At 41.1% G+C, this 21,265-nt stretch overlaps 1 protein-coding gene across 1 annotated transcript; it reads right to left on the reverse strand.

Annotated features, from left to right (window-relative positions):
* Positions 1-1,029: 1,029 nt before the first annotated feature.
* PLAC8L1 (PLAC8 like 1) lies at positions 1,030-20,544 on the reverse strand. Its single transcript, XM_004476577.3, has 4 exons — positions 20,386-20,544; positions 15,802-15,938; positions 2,430-2,566; positions 1,030-1,299 (listed from the first exon to the last, which is right to left on the reverse strand). Exons 1-4 carry the CDS (start codon positions 20,505-20,507, stop codon positions 1,159-1,161), a joined length of 537 nt encoding a protein of 178 aa, XP_004476634.1. The 5' UTR covers positions 20,508-20,544; the 3' UTR covers positions 1,030-1,158.
* Positions 20,545-21,265: the final 721 nt, after the last annotated feature.

Genomic DNA, 21,265 nt, shown 5'->3' on the forward strand with positions numbered 1-21,265 from the left:
ATACTAGCTGTGTGGCCTTGGGCAAGTTACGTAACCTCTCTGTGCTCCAGGTTCCTTTTCTGGAAAAACCTTCCTGAGAGATGTTGAGGCTTAAATGTCTTAAAATATGTGAAGTTCCTTGAACAGTGCCTGGCATATAACAAGTGCTCAATAAAATTAGTGTTTTACCCCTTCACGATTTTTGTATATCTACCTAACATCTATAATTTATTTAGTATTCTTATAACTCATTTTGAATCTAAAATTTATTTTAAGAACACTTTATATTGCTGCTATAAATGGGAAACTAGAATCATTTACTCCGTATATAAGGTAGCCACAAAATAATAATAATAGCTAGTCTTTACTGAGTACTTACTACTTGCCAGGCAGTATAAGTGTATTGACTGTTAGAATCATCACAACCCTATGACATATTATAAACCTGTTATTACCATTCCCCCCATATTATAAATAAGGAAACTGAGGCACAGGGAGGCTAGCCAAGTTGCCTGTGGTTCCACAATTATGATAGTGAGTAAAGCAGGACTGGTAAATGGGGGAGGCCGTTCATTCCCGAGCCCAGGCTTCTCACCGCTGTGCTATGCTGCCACCTAACCGAAAACAAGAATATTCAGTTCCCACGCTTAGAGGGCTGCCTGCGAAGGCCCTGAGCCTGGGGCCCGAAGATTCACAAGTGCTACAGAATCAGGATGGGAGGAGTCAGGACCGGGGAATGACAGTCCCGTGTGTGTTTCAGAGACAACTAATGCCCAGGTCAGGTGCTGTGTGAAGGTAACCCTCTCCTGCCCCATCCCTGTTACTTTGGGAACATGGCTTAGCAGAAGGAATCTATATAACAATTCTTCCTGGCTCCTCTTGAGGATAGTACTTGAAAGCTGGAAAAACGCAACCTTTCAAAACTCCAGGCAAGGTAATGGGGGGAACAAAACTTACTTTTTAAAATCTGCCTTATCTGGCTGGACTGGACTAGCAAATTCTGATACACAGAGTCGTCATCAGGGGGAAATGTAAAGAGAGAACAGTGGAGACGATCGGGGAGGAGTCATTTATTTCATTCTGTTTTCATGAAAATTTAGGAACAAGAACAATCTTTCTAGTAAGAGGGGTTTGGGGGGAGGGCGTGGAGGAGTGGGGAGGAGGAGCAATCTTGTTCTGTCAAACCAGGGCATCTTTAGTTGAAGGAGTCGCACTGATTTCGTAGAGCCGCGCAGTCCTCATCTTGAGTTCCCGGGCCACCTGGCAGATGGAAAGCGGCCAGCAGCAGTGCACGGCCAGCCAGTCCTCGCACAGTGTGCCCTAGGGCAGGACCGGGGTCTCAGTCTGTCCCAAGCACACAGGCCCGTTTCCGTTGCCCAGAGGCCTGTGCAAAATTACCCGCTGGCCCCTCCCACCCTGCTTTCAGGATCCACCGAAATCCCCACGACGATGCCCAGGAGCACAGCTCCACGGGGTTGCCCGAGTGCCAGAGCAGCTCATTGTTCATCAGTGCCTGGGATTTGGAGACCCGGCCTTAGGGCTTTCAATGTGGGGTTCATATTTGAAACCACTGATTTCTCAGTCATCACCCTTTTTTTGTCTTAGGACCTAATTTTTTTTTTTAATTATTTATTATTATTTTTTTAAGGACCTAATATTTATAATCATTTTATTTACTCCTTTGGAGTCAGAAATAAATGTTCATGGTCCAAAATTCCCAAGGTAAAAAGGGATATGGAGAAAAATTAATTCCCTTTCTACACCTGTCCCTAGTTCCCCAGTTATTGCCCCAGGAGAAACTATTGTGAGCAGTTTCTCATATACTCTCCCATATAAAGTTTAGGTTTACACAAGCATATGCACATGTAGTCTTTTTGTGTATTTGCATATTTCTGTGCCTTGCTTTTGCTCTACTTTAAAACATATCTTAGGGAACATTCCATATCAATACATGAAGAGATGCCTTTTTTTAAAACTGTGCACATCTTAACATGTACGTCATGTCTTTCCCCAATCCCATTATACCGCATTTCAGCTGTGCTGGAAATTGACTGCCTTGTCTCTTTGAGGAGCCCCCAGGGGACCCCTGAAGTGAATTCTGCCTATACCACATAGGCTATATTTTAAGTCAACCCATCTTAAGTATATCCTCCAAATTTGGTGCAATTCCACCTGTCCTCTTCTCTTGGCACAATAAGAGACAGAGAGAAGGAAGTGCAGTTTTATTTCTGTAGATGGAAGGCAGTGTGTGCTGATTTAGGAGGTCAGACCACATCCTCCTACTGCTCTTCTTGGCAGCATGGCTCAGCAAGCACCTTTTGCTCAATGGTTAGAGAGATGGAATTTTTAAGCTTCCTTTTCCCACACCTTTTTTTTTCCTCCAAGAAATCACAGGTATTCGAGTCATTTAGGTTCTCATATACATCCAGGTTCACATTAACCACACTTACTTGTATTTTATGTCTCTCCCTGGTGCCAATTCTTAGTGCAAAAGTAGACCCAGGTAACAATGGCCAACAAAGACACTCTCCATAATGCCTGGCGATGTCACACTCAAGACACACAGGACAAAACAAACCACAGAAACCTGTCAATAACCAAATGAAAGAAAGTCAAGGTCATCAGATGTTCTTGGAGCAATGTCACATCACAAAGAGTATAACTCTATGCCATCAATTTAATGCTGCATTGTCTCCTTGCAATCAGGGACTGAGAATGAAAAGCCAGTCCTTAAAACTCAGTGTATGGAAATTGCCATAACTGAGCCATGTTGAAATTGCCTTATTTTTGTTAAGCAATGGCAAAGCTGAACCTGACACAATTCTGTTAGCATTGACTATGGTAATTGTTTTTCCTGTCAAAAGAAAAGCATAAAATCATTTCTTTACAGAGGAATCATAACTGTTGCTTCTAGCACATTCATCTTCCTAATTTCAATATTTATTTATTTATTTTTTTAAAAAAAGATTTATTTATTTATTTAATTTCCCCCCCTCCCCTGGTTGTCTGTTCTTGGTGTCTATTTGCTGCGTCTTGTTTCTTTGTCCGCTTCTGTTGTCGTCAGCGGCACGGGAAGTGTGGGCGGCGCCATTCCTGGGCAGGCTGCTCTCTCTTTTCACGCTGGGCGGCTCTCCTCACGGGCGCACTCCTTGCGCGTGGGGCACGCGGGGGACACCCTTGCGTGGCACGGCACTCCTTGCGCGCATCAGTGCTGCGCATGGCCAGCTCCACACGGGTCAAGGAGGCCCGGGGTTTGAACCGCGGACCTCCCATATGGTAGACGGACGCCCTAACCACTGGGCCAAAGTCCGTTTCCCAATTTCAATATTTAAAACAGATACAGTGTATGTGATACTTCTGAATAACAGACACATTTTTCTATAAATACAATTGAAAACTCTTATGGTACACTAATTCTGCCTGCGATTCTTATCAGAACTTAACCTATTTCTCAGGCCAGAATTAGTTGCTCTAATTTTTGCTAGTTTCATGAAGCCACTAACATCTGCCAGTTTTAATCTGCAAACTATTAGGGGCTTGGTTCCTTGAACATCAACTGGAAACAGCTTGTCATTCATTCACTCATCTTTAACTAGCAATATCGTTTCCTACATTTTCTGCATGAACCGTCTAACACAGAGGTTCTATTCTAAATACTTTGAGTCACAGACGCTTTTGAGAATATGTTGACAGCTATGAACTCCGCTCCATGGGGCAGGAAACAAATCCACATAGACACGCAAAACTGCATTCAATTTCATCGGGTTCATGGGCTCGTTGAAACCTATCAGCGGACTATAATTTAAGAACTACCCCTGATGTACAGCTAAAATGCGAAGTCATCTAGCAATGCAAAAGATGACAATCCTGATGGATACAAATAATAAGGACAATGAAACAGAAAAAGAAAGCTGGGAAGCGGTTGTGGCTCAACTGATAGAGCATCCGCCTACCATATGGAGGGCCCAGGGTTCAAACCCAGGGCCTCCTGACCCATGAGGTGAACTGACCCACGTGCAGTGCTGATGCGCACAATGAGTGCTGTACCATGCAGGGGTGTCCCCTGTATAGGGGGTGCCCCATGCACAAGGAGTTCACCCCGCAAGGAGAGCCACCCAGTGTGAAAGAAGCACAGCGTGCCCAGGAGTGGTGCCGCAAACACAGAGAGCTGATACAGCAAGATCACACAACAACAGCAAAAAGCTACATAGTTTCCCAGTGCCACATGACAAGAATGCAAGCAGACACAGAAGAACACACAGCAAATGGACACAGAGAGCAGACAACAGGAGTAAGGGGAGACAAATAAATAAAATAAAATTTTTTTTTAAAGAAAAGCTAACCATAACCTTTTTAAAAAATCTATTCAAGAGGGAATAGATGTGGCTCGAGTGGTTGAGCACCTGCTTCCCACATGAGAGGTTCACTCACTCCCTGGCCCCCAGTACCTCAAAAAAAAAATCTATTCAAGAAATATTTTGAGCCATGATTCATATACAATAAAATGCACAGATCATAGGTGTTCGGTTGGATGAGTTTTGACAATCATATTCACAAGTAACCAAACATAGAATACTGTCCTCATTCTAGAAAGTTCCCTTGTGGTCCTTCCCAGTCAACCCCAACCCAACCCCCAACTCCAGAGGCAACCACTGTTCTGATTTCTATTTCTACAGATGAGTTTTGCCTGTTCTTGGGTTTCATGTAAGTGGAATCATACAGTTTGTATACTTTTGTATGACTTTTTCATTCAAAATCATGTTTTTGAGCCTCATCTATGTTGTTATATGAATTCATAGTTTTTATTCTTTTCTATTACTGAGTAGCATTCCATTGTAAGAATATTCTACAAAATGTTTATCCATTCTCCCATTGATAGACATTTGGCTATTTCATTTTTTGCTATTAAGAATAAGCCTCAATAAACATTCATATGCTCATCTTTACGTGGATAGATGCTTGTCATTTCCCTTGGGTGGATTTCTGGGAGGGAGCTACTTCATGGGGTAGATGTATGCTTAACTTTATAAGAAAGTGCCAAAGAGTTATCCAAGTGTTTGTGCCATTTTGCATTTCCACCAGCAATGTACTAGAGTTGGCATTGTACATCCTTGCCAACATTCATCACTCATACCTTATGCCTATTTTCTTCCTCTTTTTTAATGTTTTACATATTGATTTGAGTTCTTTGTATATTCTGGATACAAATTCTAGACCTGTTTTATGTGCTATGGGTATTTTCTCCCAGAGTCTCTTTTAAACAAAGGGTGCCCTCATCCCCTTCTTGGGCATCTGTTCTTAAGGTGTGACCCGCAGGGTTTCCAGATCGCCTTGCACCTCTTTGCAGTGCAGTCCGCTAATACAGTACAGTCTTTCAGCCTTTATCATTGCCGCCGTTGTAGTGCGTGTGCAGTGGTAGCGGCCACGGCCTTTTAGTGAACCAGACACAAAGGTCTGCACACCAGGACGCCAGCACACCAGAGCCTTCGTCAGAAGCCTGTCTCTGCACCTTCCATCCTCAGCAGTGAGTGAGAAGCACAGTCCCACTCCCAAATTCAGTGGCACAGAGGCAAAATCTAGGACCTTTGTTTTTTTCCTGGAGGCTTCAAGGAATGACTTCTCCAACTCCACATAGTGAATGAAGGAAAACACATGCACAGGAGGCGCGAGGAAGAGGAGTCGAGGAGCAGCTTCCTGAAGGAGCAGGACGGCTGTTCAGGAGTCTCCAGAGAAGCACGAAATCATCTCCTGTAGGCGTCCCTGGGCCCAAAGCAACCTCTGAGCTCAGCCTAGAGTAAATCTGGGATGTTTTGCTCATGTTTTAGAAACTCATTACTTGGATGGTGGTGATGGTAGCACAACACCATGAATGAAATTAATACCACTGAAGTGGACACCTGAAATATTTAAAATGGGAAGTTTTGTGTTATAGATGTTACAACAAAAGCAAAACCCAGACTCCTCACTCCCAAGGAGATCACATGCTCCACTCAGCACTGGCAACTGTTGGAACAGCTCAGAGGATGACAAATTTACAGCAACCACGGAGGGCTTACATTGTACACAACTTTGAATTATGGCAATTCGAAATTATGGCATAAAAAATCAACTCTCACTTTATGAATGGATTTTGAAATAGTGTGAATCCCTCAAATAGAATTTAATTTAAAATTGTATAACTGTAAAGTTGGCAAGGTGAGTGAATTATGAACTGTGCTTGCACAATTGCCTCAGGCTGCACCACCTTAGCAAAGAGACACACCCACCATCCTTGGTCAGTATGTGACAAAGAAGCTGTGGTTTATGGACATTGAAACTCCTTTTTACATGACATTATTTTTATGATTATCATGCCTTTTTAAGAAGCACATGCTGTTATTTTTATACTTACCTTATGTCATATAAGCATGTTTCCTAAAGTGCTCATTAGAAGGGGTATTAGATGCTGAACACACCCCCAAATCAATTGCTTCGGAACAGAAATCAGATATGATTTTTAAAACACTATTAATGCCACGCTTTTATTTTACTATATAATAGCTAATATTTACACAGCGTTCACCATGAGCCAATCCCTATTAAAATTACCTTGCGTAAAATAACTCATTTAATCCTCACAACAATCCTATGAAACAAGTATTCCTTTATTTATTTTTTTCTGAAACGAGTACTCTTTTTTTTTCAAAGATTTATTTTTTTATTTATTTCTCTCACCCCGCCATCCCCTAGTTGTCTGCTGTGTGTCCGTTTGCTGTGTGTTCTTCCGTGACCGCTTCTATCCTTATCAGCAGCACCAGGAATCTGTTTCTTTTTGTTGTATCATCTTGTTGTGTCAGCTCTCCGTGTGTGCAGTGCCATTCTTGGGCATGCTGCACTTTTTTTAGCACTGGGCAGCTCTCCTTACGGGGCGCACTCCTTGCGCGTGGGGCTCCCCTACGCGGGGACACCCCTGCGTGGCAGGGCACTCCTTGCGCGCATCAGCACTGCACATGGGCCAGCTCCACACGGGTCAAGGAGGCCTGGGGTTTGAACCGTGGACCTCCCATGTGGTAGGTGGACGCCCTACCCATTGGGCCAAGTCCACTTCCCTTGAAACAAGTACTCTTTTAATCCCTGTTTTACATAAGGAAACTGATGTCCAAAGAATTTAAGTAGTTTGCCCAAAATCATAAAATTATTAGTAAGAGGCAGAGGCCATATTTGACCTCAGGTAATCTGGCTCCAAAGTCTTAACGACACATATATCCATATGTTTTATGTATTTATCTATTGTGCCACAAAGTTTGTGGATTTATTTGCTCCAAGACAGTATGCCCACTGCCACTACTTGATATTTTGCCTGTGGGACACTGTTTTGTTTTTTTAATACTTAGATTACATAAATGTTACAAAGAATATATAAGGAATTCCATTATGCCCTGCTCCCCACACCTCCTGTGGGACACTCATAAGTCATGCAACTTTTTAAGGAAATCTCCTTTGCCTACCATATTAGTGCACTGTACTGCAAAGAGGTGCAAGGGGATCTGGAAACCCTGTGGGTCACACCTTAAGAACAAAGATGGCAGCAGACTTGGCCCAGTGGTTAGGGCATCCATCTACCACATGGGAGGTTCATTGTTCAATCCCCAGGCTTCCTTGACCCATGTGCAGCTGGCCCATGCACAGTGCTGATACGCGCAAGGAGTGCCCTGCCACGCAGGGGTGTCCCCCGCGTAGGGGAGCCACACGCGCAAGGAGTGTGCCCCGTAAGGAGAGCCGCCCAGTGCAAAAGAAAGTGCAGCCTGCCCAGGAATAGTGCCACACTCAAGGAGAGTTGACACAACAAGATGACACAATAAAAAGAAGCAGATTCCCGTGCCTCTGACAACAACAGAAGGGACAAAGAAGATGACGCAGCAAATAGACACAGAGAACAGACAACCAGGGTGGAGGGGGAAGGGGAGAGAAATAAATAAATATATAAATCTTTAAAAAAAAAGAAAAAAATGAACAAAGATGCCCAAGAAGAGGATGAGGGAACCTTTTGTTTTAAAGAGACTCTGGGAGAAAATACTCACAGCACATATAGTAGGCTGAGAATTAGTATCCAGAATATAAAAAGAACTCAAATCAATATGTAAAGCATTAAAAAAGAAGAAAATAGGTACAGGGTATGAGAATGCAAATCACCAAAAAGGAGATGTAAATGGCCAATCAACGTGAAAAGTTGTTCATTATTGTTAGTAATGAAGGAAGAGCATATTAAGACAACCAAAAACCATTTGTTAAACCATAAGATTGGTAATTTTTTCTAAAAGTTTGTTAATATCATATTTATAGGAGTCATATAGATATAAGTACTTATTACAGTAATAAAAGCAGAAATTGGCACAGCCACTTTGGAGGGCAATCAGCCAAATCTGTCAAAATTTAAAATACTCTAGAAGACAATAATTCCACTTATTAGCATTTATCCTAGAGCAGGGGTTCTTAACCTTTTTTGTGAAAACCATGGACCCCTTCTAAGAATGTAGTGGCAGATGGTTTTATTTTATTTTATTTTAAGACTTATTTTTTATTTATTTCACTCCTCTTCCCTCCTACCCCTCCAGTAGTCTACTCTCTGTGTCCATTTGCTGTGCGTTCTTCTGTGACCGCTTCTGTCCTTATCGGTGGCACCAAGAATCTGTGTTTCTTTTTGTTGCGTCATCTTGCTGTGTCAGCTCTCCGTGTGTGTGGCGCCATTCCTGGGCAGGCTGCACTTTCTTTCCCGCTGGGCGGCTCTCCTTATGGGGTGCACTTCTTGCACATGGGGATCCCTTATGCGGGGGACATACCTGCTTGGCAGGGCACACCTTGCGCGCATCAGCATTGCACATGGGCCAGCTCCACATGGGTCAAGGAGGCCCGGGGTTTGAACTGCTAACTTCCCATGTGGTAGGCGGATGCCCTATCCATTGGGCCAAGTCCACTTCCTTATTATTTAATAAATACATCACACAAACACCAACATGTCCCCACAAGAATAATTTTTTGAATTTTCAATTCAAGTTCATGGACCCCCTGAAATCCAAGGGGTCCATGGACCCCTCATTAAGAATCCCTGGCCTAGAGTAAGGCTTATGCAGGCCCTCTAAGAAGCAGCTGCAAGGATATTCATTGCAGCACTGTTTGTAACATGAAATTTAAAACAACATAAATACACTTTAATAGACAAAAAGGAAAATAAACCATGATGGTATAACCATACTATGGAATAATTATAAGGCAAAAGGTCATTGAAGTACCGGGAGAGTTAAATGTCTAAGATATATTCTGCTACTAAAAAAAATCAAGTTGCAGAATGATATGTACAGAATAATATCATTTTTGCTTTTTTAAAAAAAGAGTTACAAAACAATGGTATATATTCTTAATGGGTACATATGTAAATGCATAGAAAAATATCTGCAAGAAAACGTTCCAAATGGATAAAAAGAAAGGAGATGCAGTTCCCTTTTCTATAATATTTCATTTTATTTTACAAGGTGAGCATATTCCTGTGTTATTTGTAAAATAAATAATTTCAGAAAAAAAGAAGAGTTCTGGATACCATCGAATTGGGAGCCCTAAAAGGGAATCGAGCCATAAATTCAGCCGAAAGACCTGACGGTTCTGTAAGCACCTACAGCCTCAGGTTAGTTGGCCTGTTGCCTGAGATGGCCTGCATTCACATCCATGGAATGTGGTTTCTTCTCATCCTACTAACTCACAGGGAGATGGAGATAAAAAGAAGAACCCTACACAAAACCAGAGTATGGAGCCCCAGAGAGGAGACGTAGGAAAAGTGGGTGAAAATTGCAACAAGACACATTTCGGATGAATTATTTCAAAGAGGCAGAACATGTAACAAGCAGAGATGCTCGAAAGAGGAACAGACACTCATACATTGCCTGCAGGAATGCAAATCAGTACAACTTCCAAATGGAAAGCTATTTGGCAACGTCTATCCAGATTTAAAATGGCACATACTGTTGGACCAGCAAGTTTATTCTTCAGCAATTATACCACAGATACTCTCACATACATGCAAAATAAAATCTGTACAAGAAAATTCAAATAGCATTGATTTGAATAGCAAAAAGTATAGAAATCACATAAAGGCCCACCAAAGGGTATTTTTTTGTCTTTATTTTTTTAATGTTACATTAAAAAAATATGAGGTCCCCATATCCCCCCACCCCCCCTCACCCCACTTCTCTGCCCATAACAACAACCTCCTCCATCATCATGAGACATTCATTGCATTTGGTGAATACATCTCTGAGCACCACTGCACCTCATGGTCAATGGTCCACATCATAGCCCACACTCTCCCACACTCCACCCAGTGAGCCATGGGAGGACATACAATGTCTGGTAACTGTCCCTGCAGCACCACCCAGGACAACTCCAACTCCCGAAAACGCCCCCACATCACATCTCTTCCTCCCACTCCCTACCCCCAGCAGCCACCATGGCCACTTTCTCCACACCAATGCCACATTTTCTTCGATTACTAATCACAATAGTTCATGAATAGAGTATCAGTAAGTCCACTCTCATCCATACTCTATTCCTCCATCCTGTGGACCTTAGAATGGTTGTGTCCACTCCACATCTATATCAAGAGGGGGCTTAGATTCCACATGGATGCTGGATGCAATCCTCCTGCTTTCAATTATAGGCACTCTTGGCTTCCTGGTGTGGTGGTTGACCTTCTTCACCTCCATGTTAGTTGAGTAGGGTAAGTCCAATAAACCAGAGTGTAGGAGTTGCAAGTCTGTTGAGGCCCAGGGCCTGGCTATCACATGGTCAGTCCAGAGATTCAGGGCTCCTGGGTATACATTAAACCCCAGCACCAACTACAGTTCTGGTAAAAGTAACAGGAGAGGCCTGTGGTAAAGATCACATCTGAGTCCAGCTCCATCACACAGAAATACAAACTCCAAAGTAGGGCCAACTGATATGACACTGAATTCCATCTGCCATGACCATAGAACCTGTGGGTCTCTGCAGCCCTCAGAAGAACCAATACCCGGGGTTGTGTCTACTTTTATCTGTCTCTGGGACTCTGCTGAGGTGTGCATAAGTGCAACCCCTCTGATGACCTCCTGGCTCTTTTTTGGAGATTCTTAGCCATATAAACTCATAACCTTTTATTCAGGTTAAAAAGCATTTTTAACTCCTGGTATTATATATAGACTGAGATATTCTGCTAGTCCAAGTTGACCCTTTTATTCAAGGTCATTTTCTAGTTACATCATCAGCTGGTACTTAGTAGTAATCAAAGGGGATTTTTGGATAAATAAATTATGGTACATTCATACAATGGAATCTATGCAGCAATTTTTAAAATTAGATAGCTCCAAATGTGCTAATATGTTCTGATCACCTAGATATATTGTTAAACTGAAGCAAAACCAACAAAAAAAGAACAGTGTGTTTAAAATTCTACCATTTGTGTACATACACACACAGCAAAAATCTGAAAGGATAGACACCAAAATATCAACAATGGCATATCCAAGGGCTGGTATTACAAAATGTTGCCTTTTTCTAATATATCTTTTTGTATTTTTTCTTTTTTATGACAAGTATATGATACTTTCACAAATAAAAAGATTCAATTATTTTCCAATTTTAAATATATTTTAATATATTTATAAGTGGAGAAACTATATCTGGAATCTGATGAGTGTGGTTGTCTCTGGGGAAGGAGCTGGGGGAAAGGAAGGGAGGGAAGGAAGAAGGAAGGGAAGGAGGGAAGGAGAGAGGGAAGGAAGAAAGGAAGGAAGGTAGGAAGGAAGGAAGAAGGGAAGTTATTACTTTTCATATTTTGAATTTTGCATCATGTGCATGGTAACCTATTCAAATAAAAATAAATTTTTTAAGGACCGAGCTGGGTCCAAAGGAGATGAGCCTTCTTCTTGGATGTGTCCAAGAAGCTAAGGCTGTCAGGTCTTTGCCAGGCATGCTGCAGAAGGGAGTTAGGCAAACAAGTGAGGGGCAGGGCCCATTGACCCCTCTATATCTTTATAACTCAGAGGCTTTTAATCATACTGCAATAAAAAAGAAACAAGTCAGAAGTAAGAATACAGGCTGCACTTCATTTATCCATACATTCATTCAGGAAATATTTGTAAGTGCCTGCCTTGGCTCAGGCTCTCTGCTGGGCACCATAGCAGTGAATAAGACAATGTGGTCCCTGCTGACTTGCTATGTTCCACCTACCGTAGGTATCAGGTGGTTCTTAGCACACAACACACTCTTCACTGCCTGGTGCTTATGTACCCTCTGAGGGAAGGTTGTTTAAGTGTCTGGCTCTTTCATATCTTTCAGGTATCAACTTAAATGTCAGTACCTCCAAGCGGTCAGCCTTTACCTATCCCCAACCCTTTTAATTCCTTTTCATAACAACCTGTCTAGTTCCTGCATGACTCTTACCACAACTACAATTAGTTTGTTTAATTGATTGGTTTATTATATTATCTCCTCTATCTCCATCTTTGACTTAGTCACTATTGTAGCTATCATACCATCCCTGTACCTATACGTAGGTAGGAACTCAGCAAAGATTGGTTAAATTACAAATCAATCTTTATTACACCATCCACATAAACCTTCTCTGGGGCAACATCTCAAACATTCCCAAAGCCAGACTTCCCAGCCTTTTACCCATGGTGATTCACGACCCACAGTATCATTTAACAGTCATATAGTTCAGCTCGGCTTCATCTTCCCACCTGAGCTTTCAGCAACCATATCTTCAAAGGACACAGAAGCCCCCATTTGTCAATCCTAGTAGGGAGTGATTTTAGATAAAACAGAGGTGGGGAGAAGGGGACAGTTTAAAAATACATAATTACAATAAGATGAAGCAAAATGTCAAATGAAATGGAAATCATCGCTGTTCATAATATACTCTTTCCTTAACGTGTGACAAATTGTAGCAATATTCTCAGCCTTTGAAGGAAGACTGTCCCAGAATGGGAATCTAACATGGAACAGTCATGGAAAGTCCCTTCCTTTTGTGTCCCCAAGTTTGTCACAACTATTTGCAGTCATTTACGGGAAATGAAACTCTATGATAAAATATCCCTTCTAAACAAGAAGAGGAAGAAACCCATGATTCATAGCACTCGTACTCCAGCAGTGTCCTCACAATTACATTGTGAATAGCAAGTTCACAAAGTGATAACGCCTTTAAGTTTCCTTCTGAGACAACTGGCTTAGTCACAAAATGGAGGCCTGTCAAAGGAACAACAATTAGGGCATAGAACATTCGAGAGGTCCTTGTGCTCTGTATCCAGAGACTTTCCTCCATAACTCATGGCCAGTTGTAAAGGATATTGTATTCATCCACATATCCTTCTTCCCTTGCCACTAGAATGGGCTCTCAAATAGACAAGCAGGGAATTGTCAGGAAACCCAGTGCGGATCTGTATCCTGAGCGTTGATGAGAGTGGAAGCAGAGCTGGACAGTGAAGCAACACTTAAGGCAGTGGGGACAGCAGAGGAGCAGTCCCGTTCCTTGACCAGTTTTTTAGAATCTCTTAGGGTTGGGTAGAAATCACTCTGCACCATCTAATCTTAGTCTTCTGACTACTCTTTGCTCTCAACATGCTGTAGGATAATACAAATTTATAATAACAATAATATTAATAGCTAGATTCATTAAATGCATTGTATGATATTTGTTAGGATTGTTCTGGTAATAGAACCCCACTTTACTTTTAGGAAATTACCCCGTCAATCTTGTGGGCAGTATTGAAAGGAATGATATTCCATGGCCCTGCCTGGCCATGCCGTAGGCACACAAGCCAAGCTAGTTAAATTGGATTTCTTCTGTTATTTTTTGTTTTTGCTGTTGTTGTTGTTGTTGTTCATTTTTTTACTATTATTCCTTCTTTCTTCTAAATAATACAGCAAAACTATATAAGTAAAATTATGAAAACATTTTTTACTAGGAGATTTGGTGAAATACTTAGTGCCTTAGTCAATGTACTTAAAAACAGTAATGTACTATTTTTTTAAACAAGGATTAATGGCACATATAGATATTACACTGTTTCTAAGAAAAACAATGCAATGTACATAACTTTTTACAATGCATTTTTAAAATATTTTTTAAAGATGCATAGATCACAAAAAATGTTACATTAAAAAACGTAGGAGGTTCTCACATGCCCCACTCCCTATACCGTCACTTTTCCTACATCAACAACTTCTTTCATTAATGTGATACATTCATTGCAATTGATGAATACATTTTGGAGCACTGCTACACAGCCTGGATTACAGTTTGCATTGTAGTTTACACTCTCTCCCAGTCCATTCAGTGGATTACGGCAGGATGTATAATGTTTTGCATCTGTCCCTGCAATATCATTCAGAACAACTCCAAGTCCCGAAAATGCCTGCATATCACACCTCCTTTAGAATTTCTTCTGTTGAAACAACAGGATGACACAAGGATAAAAATGTTGAGTTGACCAAATTGTCAGGGAGGTCCTGATAAAATATCTTGTCCCTACTGAGTTTGATTTTTAGTCAGTCCTTTGGTACTGTGAGCTACCCCACAGCCTTCTACTGAAATCCAATGTTGCTTGCAACCAAAATTAAAAACCCCTGCGTGATCCAGTTATGTTACAAACTAGTTCTGAGTGGGTTCTATTCATTATCTGAATAATCCTGACAACAACCCTTGAGGAGGGCACTTTTGTTATCCTCATCCTCATTTTAGAGATGGAAAAATGAAGGCACAGAGAACTTGACCACCATCAAAAGGCCCGTAAAAAGCAGAGTTAGGATTCAAGGCCAGGTCTATGCCTGAAACAAACCTGTGAAACACTATATTCCAGGCTCTGCCCAAGTTGGATATGCATTAATGTTTTTCTCCCCAAACACAAGCTATGAAGAGAAAATTATCCACATCAGAGTTTAAGGCTAGGTCTCCCCAAGAGTCAAGAAAACAACACAGAGCTAGGACAAATCTTGAGGGAGCCATAGAACAGCTACCATAATCGTCAGGTTAGAAGTCTACAGGGGGAGCAGAGGAAGGGACCTGTCAAGCTCTGGATCAGACAGGCAGAGGGATAGGAATGGTGGCTAGGATTTGGTGCTGGACAGTCTCTTCTTTGTGAGACCCAGGCAAACATAAAGGCACCAGCCTGGATGACCTGCATGCCAAAAAGGCTGTCTAAGGTGTACAGTTCAACAATCTGCTTCTTCAACTTAAAATTGTACTGAAAACATCTTTTTATCTCATTAAATATTATTCTACAATATTGCTTTTCATGGCTATATAATAATTCATGGTATGGATGCCCTCTGTTGGAAATTTATGTTGTTCCAGGTCTTTGTTGTAATAATCAATGCTGCGAAGTTTAACATTGCTGCTAAATCTGTATACATGATTATTCCTTAGACTTAATGCCTAAAAATGTAATTATTGGGTAAAAGCTATATAACACTTGTGGTTCTTTTTATATGTACTGCTAAGCCACTGCTGCAAAGGTTGTACCAATTTACATTCCTACCAGCAGTGGATGAGAAAGCCCACTTTTGTAGACAGTGGATTTTGTCATTTAAAAAAATCTTTGAAAGCACCACTTATTCTATAAGAGTATCCACAGTCCTTGAAAAGCAAGATTTTTCCTGCCAAAGAGTGCATTTGAGTCACTAGATGATTAGTCCAGTTACTCCGCAAACATTTAATGTCTATCCTTAGCTGGATATAGCTTTTGTACCCACAAGATACCCTGGCAAGGATAATAGTTTAAAAAAAAAAAAAAAACTTAAATGCAGGGGGAAACATACAAATCTTCCTATCTCTGCAGACACTGAAGAGGCCAGTGCTCCAGTCACCACCAGTCTGTACAATTGCTGTGATTGTGGTCTTGCCCCTGGCTCCCCGGACAGGCTGCTTCACCACGGCATGGGCTGGTGCCTGGCCCCTGGAGAATCAAGGATGGAGATTAACTTGGAAACAAGGACGTGATTCAGAAGGATGACCGTTAAGCCAAGATAAAGTGATAGGAGATAGAGACCCAGTGGTACCAAGTGGCCTTGTCCTTAATTCACAGCCCAAACTGACCTTACCATCTCCTTCCTTCCCCCTTTGTCATACCTTCACCTCTGATCTTTTGCCCTAACTCTATTAGCGGCATCATCATTCCAAATCCTGTCATTCAAAGCCCAGCAAGTATTTCTCAGCATTTCATGAGGAAGTTCTCAAATTTGGAAACAGCAAGTCTCAGTTCAAATCCTAGAACATTACTGTCACTTAAGTTCCTGACACTCCATTTGTTCAAATGTAAGATTTTTTTCAAAAAATCTCTACCTCATGGAGTAATTGTGTCAGTTAAATGACATATAATTACTTTACTGTGCCCAGAGAGTACATAATAAGATAACCTTGGGTGAAGCTGTACCCCAAGATTTTTGAACCTTTGGGGAAGAAAGACTGAGTTTGGCACAAAACAGACCTGGACTAGGCTACTGAAGTTGAACAATAGCATCATTTAAGTGAATAACCCAGACTTCGGAATACAGCCTGATGTCAAACGACTGTATGATTGTCCAAGTGAGGCCACAAGGTACACTTTTGGACTGGTTTCCCCTGAAGGGAATGGATAGTCCCACTCTCATCCTGTGTTAGGAAATGAGGGATTAGAGGGTGGACTTCAAGAGTGACATGAGGAAAAGCTTCCTTCTTTTTGTGACTGAAAATCAGTATTGCCTGAGCTACAACTGCTGGGACACCCTGGAGTACTTCCCATAGTGAAGGGTGGGTCAGTTGCATCTGGCCACAAGAAGAAGCAAGTCAAGAGTTAGTAAGGGAGGTCCTAGAACGAGTCTGGGCCAGGGCAGTAGTGGGAATTATTGTTCTGTGCTTCCCTCTTGGTACACCTCATTAAGAACACCAGGTCTCTAGAATGTGCTGTGAGGAATTAAAGAAAGAGCCTGCCTCATACTTGAGACACAGTGACAAGAGAAGGGCAGGATTTCTTCCGGTAACAATTGTTGGTGCAGAAATAGTTATTACACCTTAGACGCAAAGTCTGGAGCCCAAATGTAAGGCAACATCCTGGGGACATTTGGAAACAGCTGGGAAATACTTGAGAGCCTCTGATTTCTAAGAATAAAGCCAATGAGATTTCATAGTATCATAATACGAGTTGAATTGTTCATTTTATTAAGATGCATCTCTTTTTCTTCCCACTACTACCACCCAAGTCCACATCTTCCCAAACCTGACCACACATTAGCTTCTTTATGAAACAACTTCCCAAGCCTCACCCAGACCAACTGCACAGGTCTCCAGGGATCTGGTTTATAAACTTGTATCCATGGCAAGCTTCCCAGGTAATTCTTATGCAGCAATTCTGACACCATTCTGACTCTGGATTTGGTGGACTTGGAAACCACTGACGATGAATGCAATAATTTTCAAGTCTTCCACTAGCTAGGTGATGATGCCAATGTAACAGAGATGGCAAGAAAAACATCATAGCAGTAGGTTGGAAGGGAAGAGAATACTTGGAACATACCTGGTGTGACATGCCAGTGAGACATGGAGATGATGTCCAGCAAAATAGCTGGACCAAAATTTGGAAGAGAAGTTAGGGTTGGGAGTTACCTGCCTGAAAGTGTGAAGTGGAGCTGTGCAACATCCCCAACCCTTTTATCCATTATTTAGACAATGCCTAAAAACGTGTTTGAGACCTGGAAAAAATAACTGGCTCCAAAATGTAAAAGCTGAATAATAGAAATTAATTAATGCTTAATTAAAAGCTTAGAAAAGCTAACATTATGTCTATCTCATTTAATTGTCAAATTTAGAATTCACAAATATTCTATTTTATTTGAAAACAATTTATAGGTTATCTTGTTTTGCAAAAATTCCCAAGTATGAATGATTGCTGAGAAATAGTGGCCAATCATAAATTATATGAATTACTGGTAGCCAAATAATTTCAAAAGCAAAATTATCAAAATTGGCCCTGAATAAATTATTTTATATATTTATATATCTTATTGCTTCTCCTTCAAAGTGAAATTCTTGAGGTCAGGGGGTATATACTGCTTCTCTCTGTATCCCCGGAATCTAGAACACTACCTTGAAATCTAGTGGGTACATGATAAATGTTTGTTGAATTGGATCAAATAGAATTCACATGTCTCTTCTGTTACATTTGAGTCCTCCTCAAATCCAGCTATAAATTTTGTGACCTAAGTGTACTTCATTCTTTAGTAAAGGCACAACTCTTAAATGTGAATTGATTAAATAAAAGCAAAGGGTAGCCTAAAAGCTTGCTGCATCACTCCATTCATTCTAAGGCATTTACTTCTCAATGTGATGCCCACAAGCTGGGGCTACCATCATTATACTAAGAGCTTCCAATCATCTCTGATTTTAGTAGAAGGATTTCTAAGGGCTAGAGCATCCAGATTAGAATTTTCCTTGAAATGAATCATTTACTACTTTCAACACTAGAATAGAATATAGAATTTTGTGCTTCTATCTCAGCATTATGTGGGTAATTCCTTTTATTACAGTAAGGAAGCCTGTCCTCTATCAATTCCAAATCAAAATAATTAAGGGAATAGCTTTTCCTTAGTGGAAAAAAAGGTTGGGTTTGTGTTGTGTGCATCTAATTTTGAAGTCAAGGAAAAGTGTATTGTTGACTTTCTTTCCTTAATACCTTGGATCTTAAGTGATTTTTATATTAAAATATTTGAATTGAATGCATTGGCTAAAGCATTTCAACTCAAAATTATTGCTTATGTATCTTATAATGAAAATAACAACCACAGCACCCTTTACTGAGCACCTTCTATGTGCCAGACAATAAGTAGTTCCTTTAAGAACTGAAAGACAGTTTAAGGACTGCTACTGGTATCAGACTAAAGTAGCTGTTATAACTTCCCAGACAGCTTTTAGCTCTTTATTACCCCAGGGAATCTTATGCCACCGTGAAGAAAAGGAATGAGTTTGGAAACAGTAGGTGAAAGTGATGGTCACAGAGCTTTGCTAAATCAGAGCGACTACATTTATCATCAGATTCAGCCAGCTCTTCATTTAGTGGCAAGATCACAGACTTTAAATTCAAGCACACAGAAGTTCAGATGTAGGTTGGCTACATTCTAATTGTCTGATCTTGGGAAACTCAACTTGTCACAGCCCTCAGCCCAGATCTCCCACCTCCATAAAAATATACTACCTCCCCAATTGCCATAAGGATTAAATAAGACCACCTACCTGGCACTTAGTAGGCACATAATTGATAGAAGTTATTGTTCTTACTGTAACTTAAGGATCCTGAACATACCCTGGGGCTATCTGTACACTTTTTTCTGAGAAACAAAGAAAGGAGGGAGGGGGGTCTGGGGAAGTTTCTCAGTTGTTACATGCGCTACCCAAATACCTTAAAATTCAGCCAGGGTGACTAACCATTCTAATCCAACCAGGGTGACTAACCCACTCCAGGATTGAAGGTTTTCCTGGGATGGGGAACTCTCAGTGCTAAAACTAGGATAGTCTCGGGTACACTAGGATGTTTGTCCTGCTTCTACTGAGCAACAGTGTTGGGAGATGGATGAGATACACACTTCACCCAGTTTGACTTCACTTTATCCTCCTCTTCCAGCAGCTGAGCACATTCCCCACTCCTTGTGCCCACATGCCAGGTGCTTCCGCCTGGGGGGTTTCACATTACTGACTCAGCATCTCTTCTGTAACCAAACTTGCAGTACCAAAAGCTCACACCGGGAGCAGATGTGGCTCAGGCAGTTAAGCACCTGCTTCCCACATGGGAGATCCTGGGTTCAGTCCCCAGTGCCTCCTAAAAACAAACAACAAGCAAACAAATGAAAAAACCAATTCAGGGGATCTGATGTGGCTCAGTGGTTGAGTGCCGGCTTCCCACATACAAGGTCCAGCGTTTGATCCTGGACCTCAAAAATTAAAAAATATTAAAAAAAGAGTTCACCCAGCCTTCCACTCAGGCCCCCTTCATTATTCAGTATCTTAACAGAAGCCAAAACCCTTGAGATCTGATTTTGAAAGGGTAGAAACTACTGGCAGCCAAAAGAAATAAAGTTTTACTTGCTCAGGGTTCAACATTTTAAGTTGAGAATAATAATGGAACATCCTTTCACCCAAGCCAGCCATTCTTTCCCCAGCCAAGCAAGCCAGAAGGAACTAATCAGCTGCACCCCTTTTAGGTACAGATAGTAAAGGATAGCAACCACTTTCTTTGCAAACCCAGTTTTCTTTCATATTTTACTAGAATCAGCATCTTTTCCCTGGCTTTTTATAAGAAAAGTTTGATTTGATATTCTACCAACTAAAGAGCAAAAGTTGAGGGGGAAATTCATCCACTCCCTGTATCGCCCTACCTTAAATTGGAAATAACATGTTCATCTTTGGCAGACATGAGTGGAAGCAACAGAGGTGACTGTATGTTGATTAAGGAAACATCCTCAGAACACTTAGAGAAGTAACTTCCAAACCAAGTCATATTGAGAGGTGTTTTCTCCTCACTTGGGCTATCCTTTTTCTTTTGACAATAAGTTAACTGACTCTAAACTTAGGTTTAACCCAAAGTGAAACAACTCTTCCAAAGAATGTTGGCTTGATATTCTGGAACCTGAGGTCACAGAAGTATAACTGACAGATGTCTTATTTTTTTAAGGAGAGGTACACACCTAACTGTTGTCATGTCCACTTCCTAATCTGATAGGAATTACTGCTAAAATATAGTGTGAGTAAAAAAAACCCTTATCTTTGGTTTAAAAATCCCTTTGTTTTGAGGGATACTTGTGTCAAACATTTTTCTAGCTAAGTGTCACCTGACCTCTCCTTAGGAAATTTGGGAGGCTAAAGAACTCTGCCATGCCATGTGGCCGAGAAGCAGCAGGGTCTTTCTTCATCCCCGGTACTGCAGGTCCAATTCAGCAAGATGCTGTGAGTCCCACAACTAACCTGAAAGGAGGGGAAAACGTCGTTCAGGCAGTGAATGTGCGTCATTGATGAAAGGAGATGTTGATGTGGGAGGAGAGGGGGTGGGGAGTGGGTATATGGGAACCTCTTATGGTTTTTAACGTAATGTTTTGTGCTATTTACCTTTTTAAAAAAGACTTTAAAAAAAAGAAAATAAATAAATAATTTTTAAAAAATCATTCAACCCAACTATCATACTTGAATCCATTTCATGAAAGATGTTCCATGCTTAGCTTGTTTAAAAATCTTTGAACCTTTTTTGAACTTCTAGAGTTC

This window comes from Dasypus novemcinctus, chromosome 2, assembly GCF_030445035.2.
Source record: "Dasypus novemcinctus isolate mDasNov1 chromosome 2, mDasNov1.1.hap2, whole genome shotgun sequence".
In the NCBI taxonomy this organism is placed as follows: Eukaryota; Metazoa; Chordata; class Mammalia; order Cingulata; family Dasypodidae; genus Dasypus; species Dasypus novemcinctus.

Excerpts from the sequence above, each read along its gene's own strand:
- PLAC8L1 (XM_004476577.3), bottom strand. The coding sequence starts at position 20,507 with ATGACTTGGTTTGGAAGTTACTTCTCTAAGTGTTCTGAGGATGTTTCC. Across the intron at positions 15,939-20,385 it reads CATGTTATTTCCAATTTAAG|GGGCCAGGCACCAGCCCATG; the intron begins GTAGGGCGATAC and ends TTGATTCTCCAG. Across the intron at positions 1,300-2,429 it reads GGGAGAGACATAAAATACAA|GGCACACTGTGCGAGGACTG; the intron begins GTAAGTGTGGTT and ends GTCCTGCCCTAG.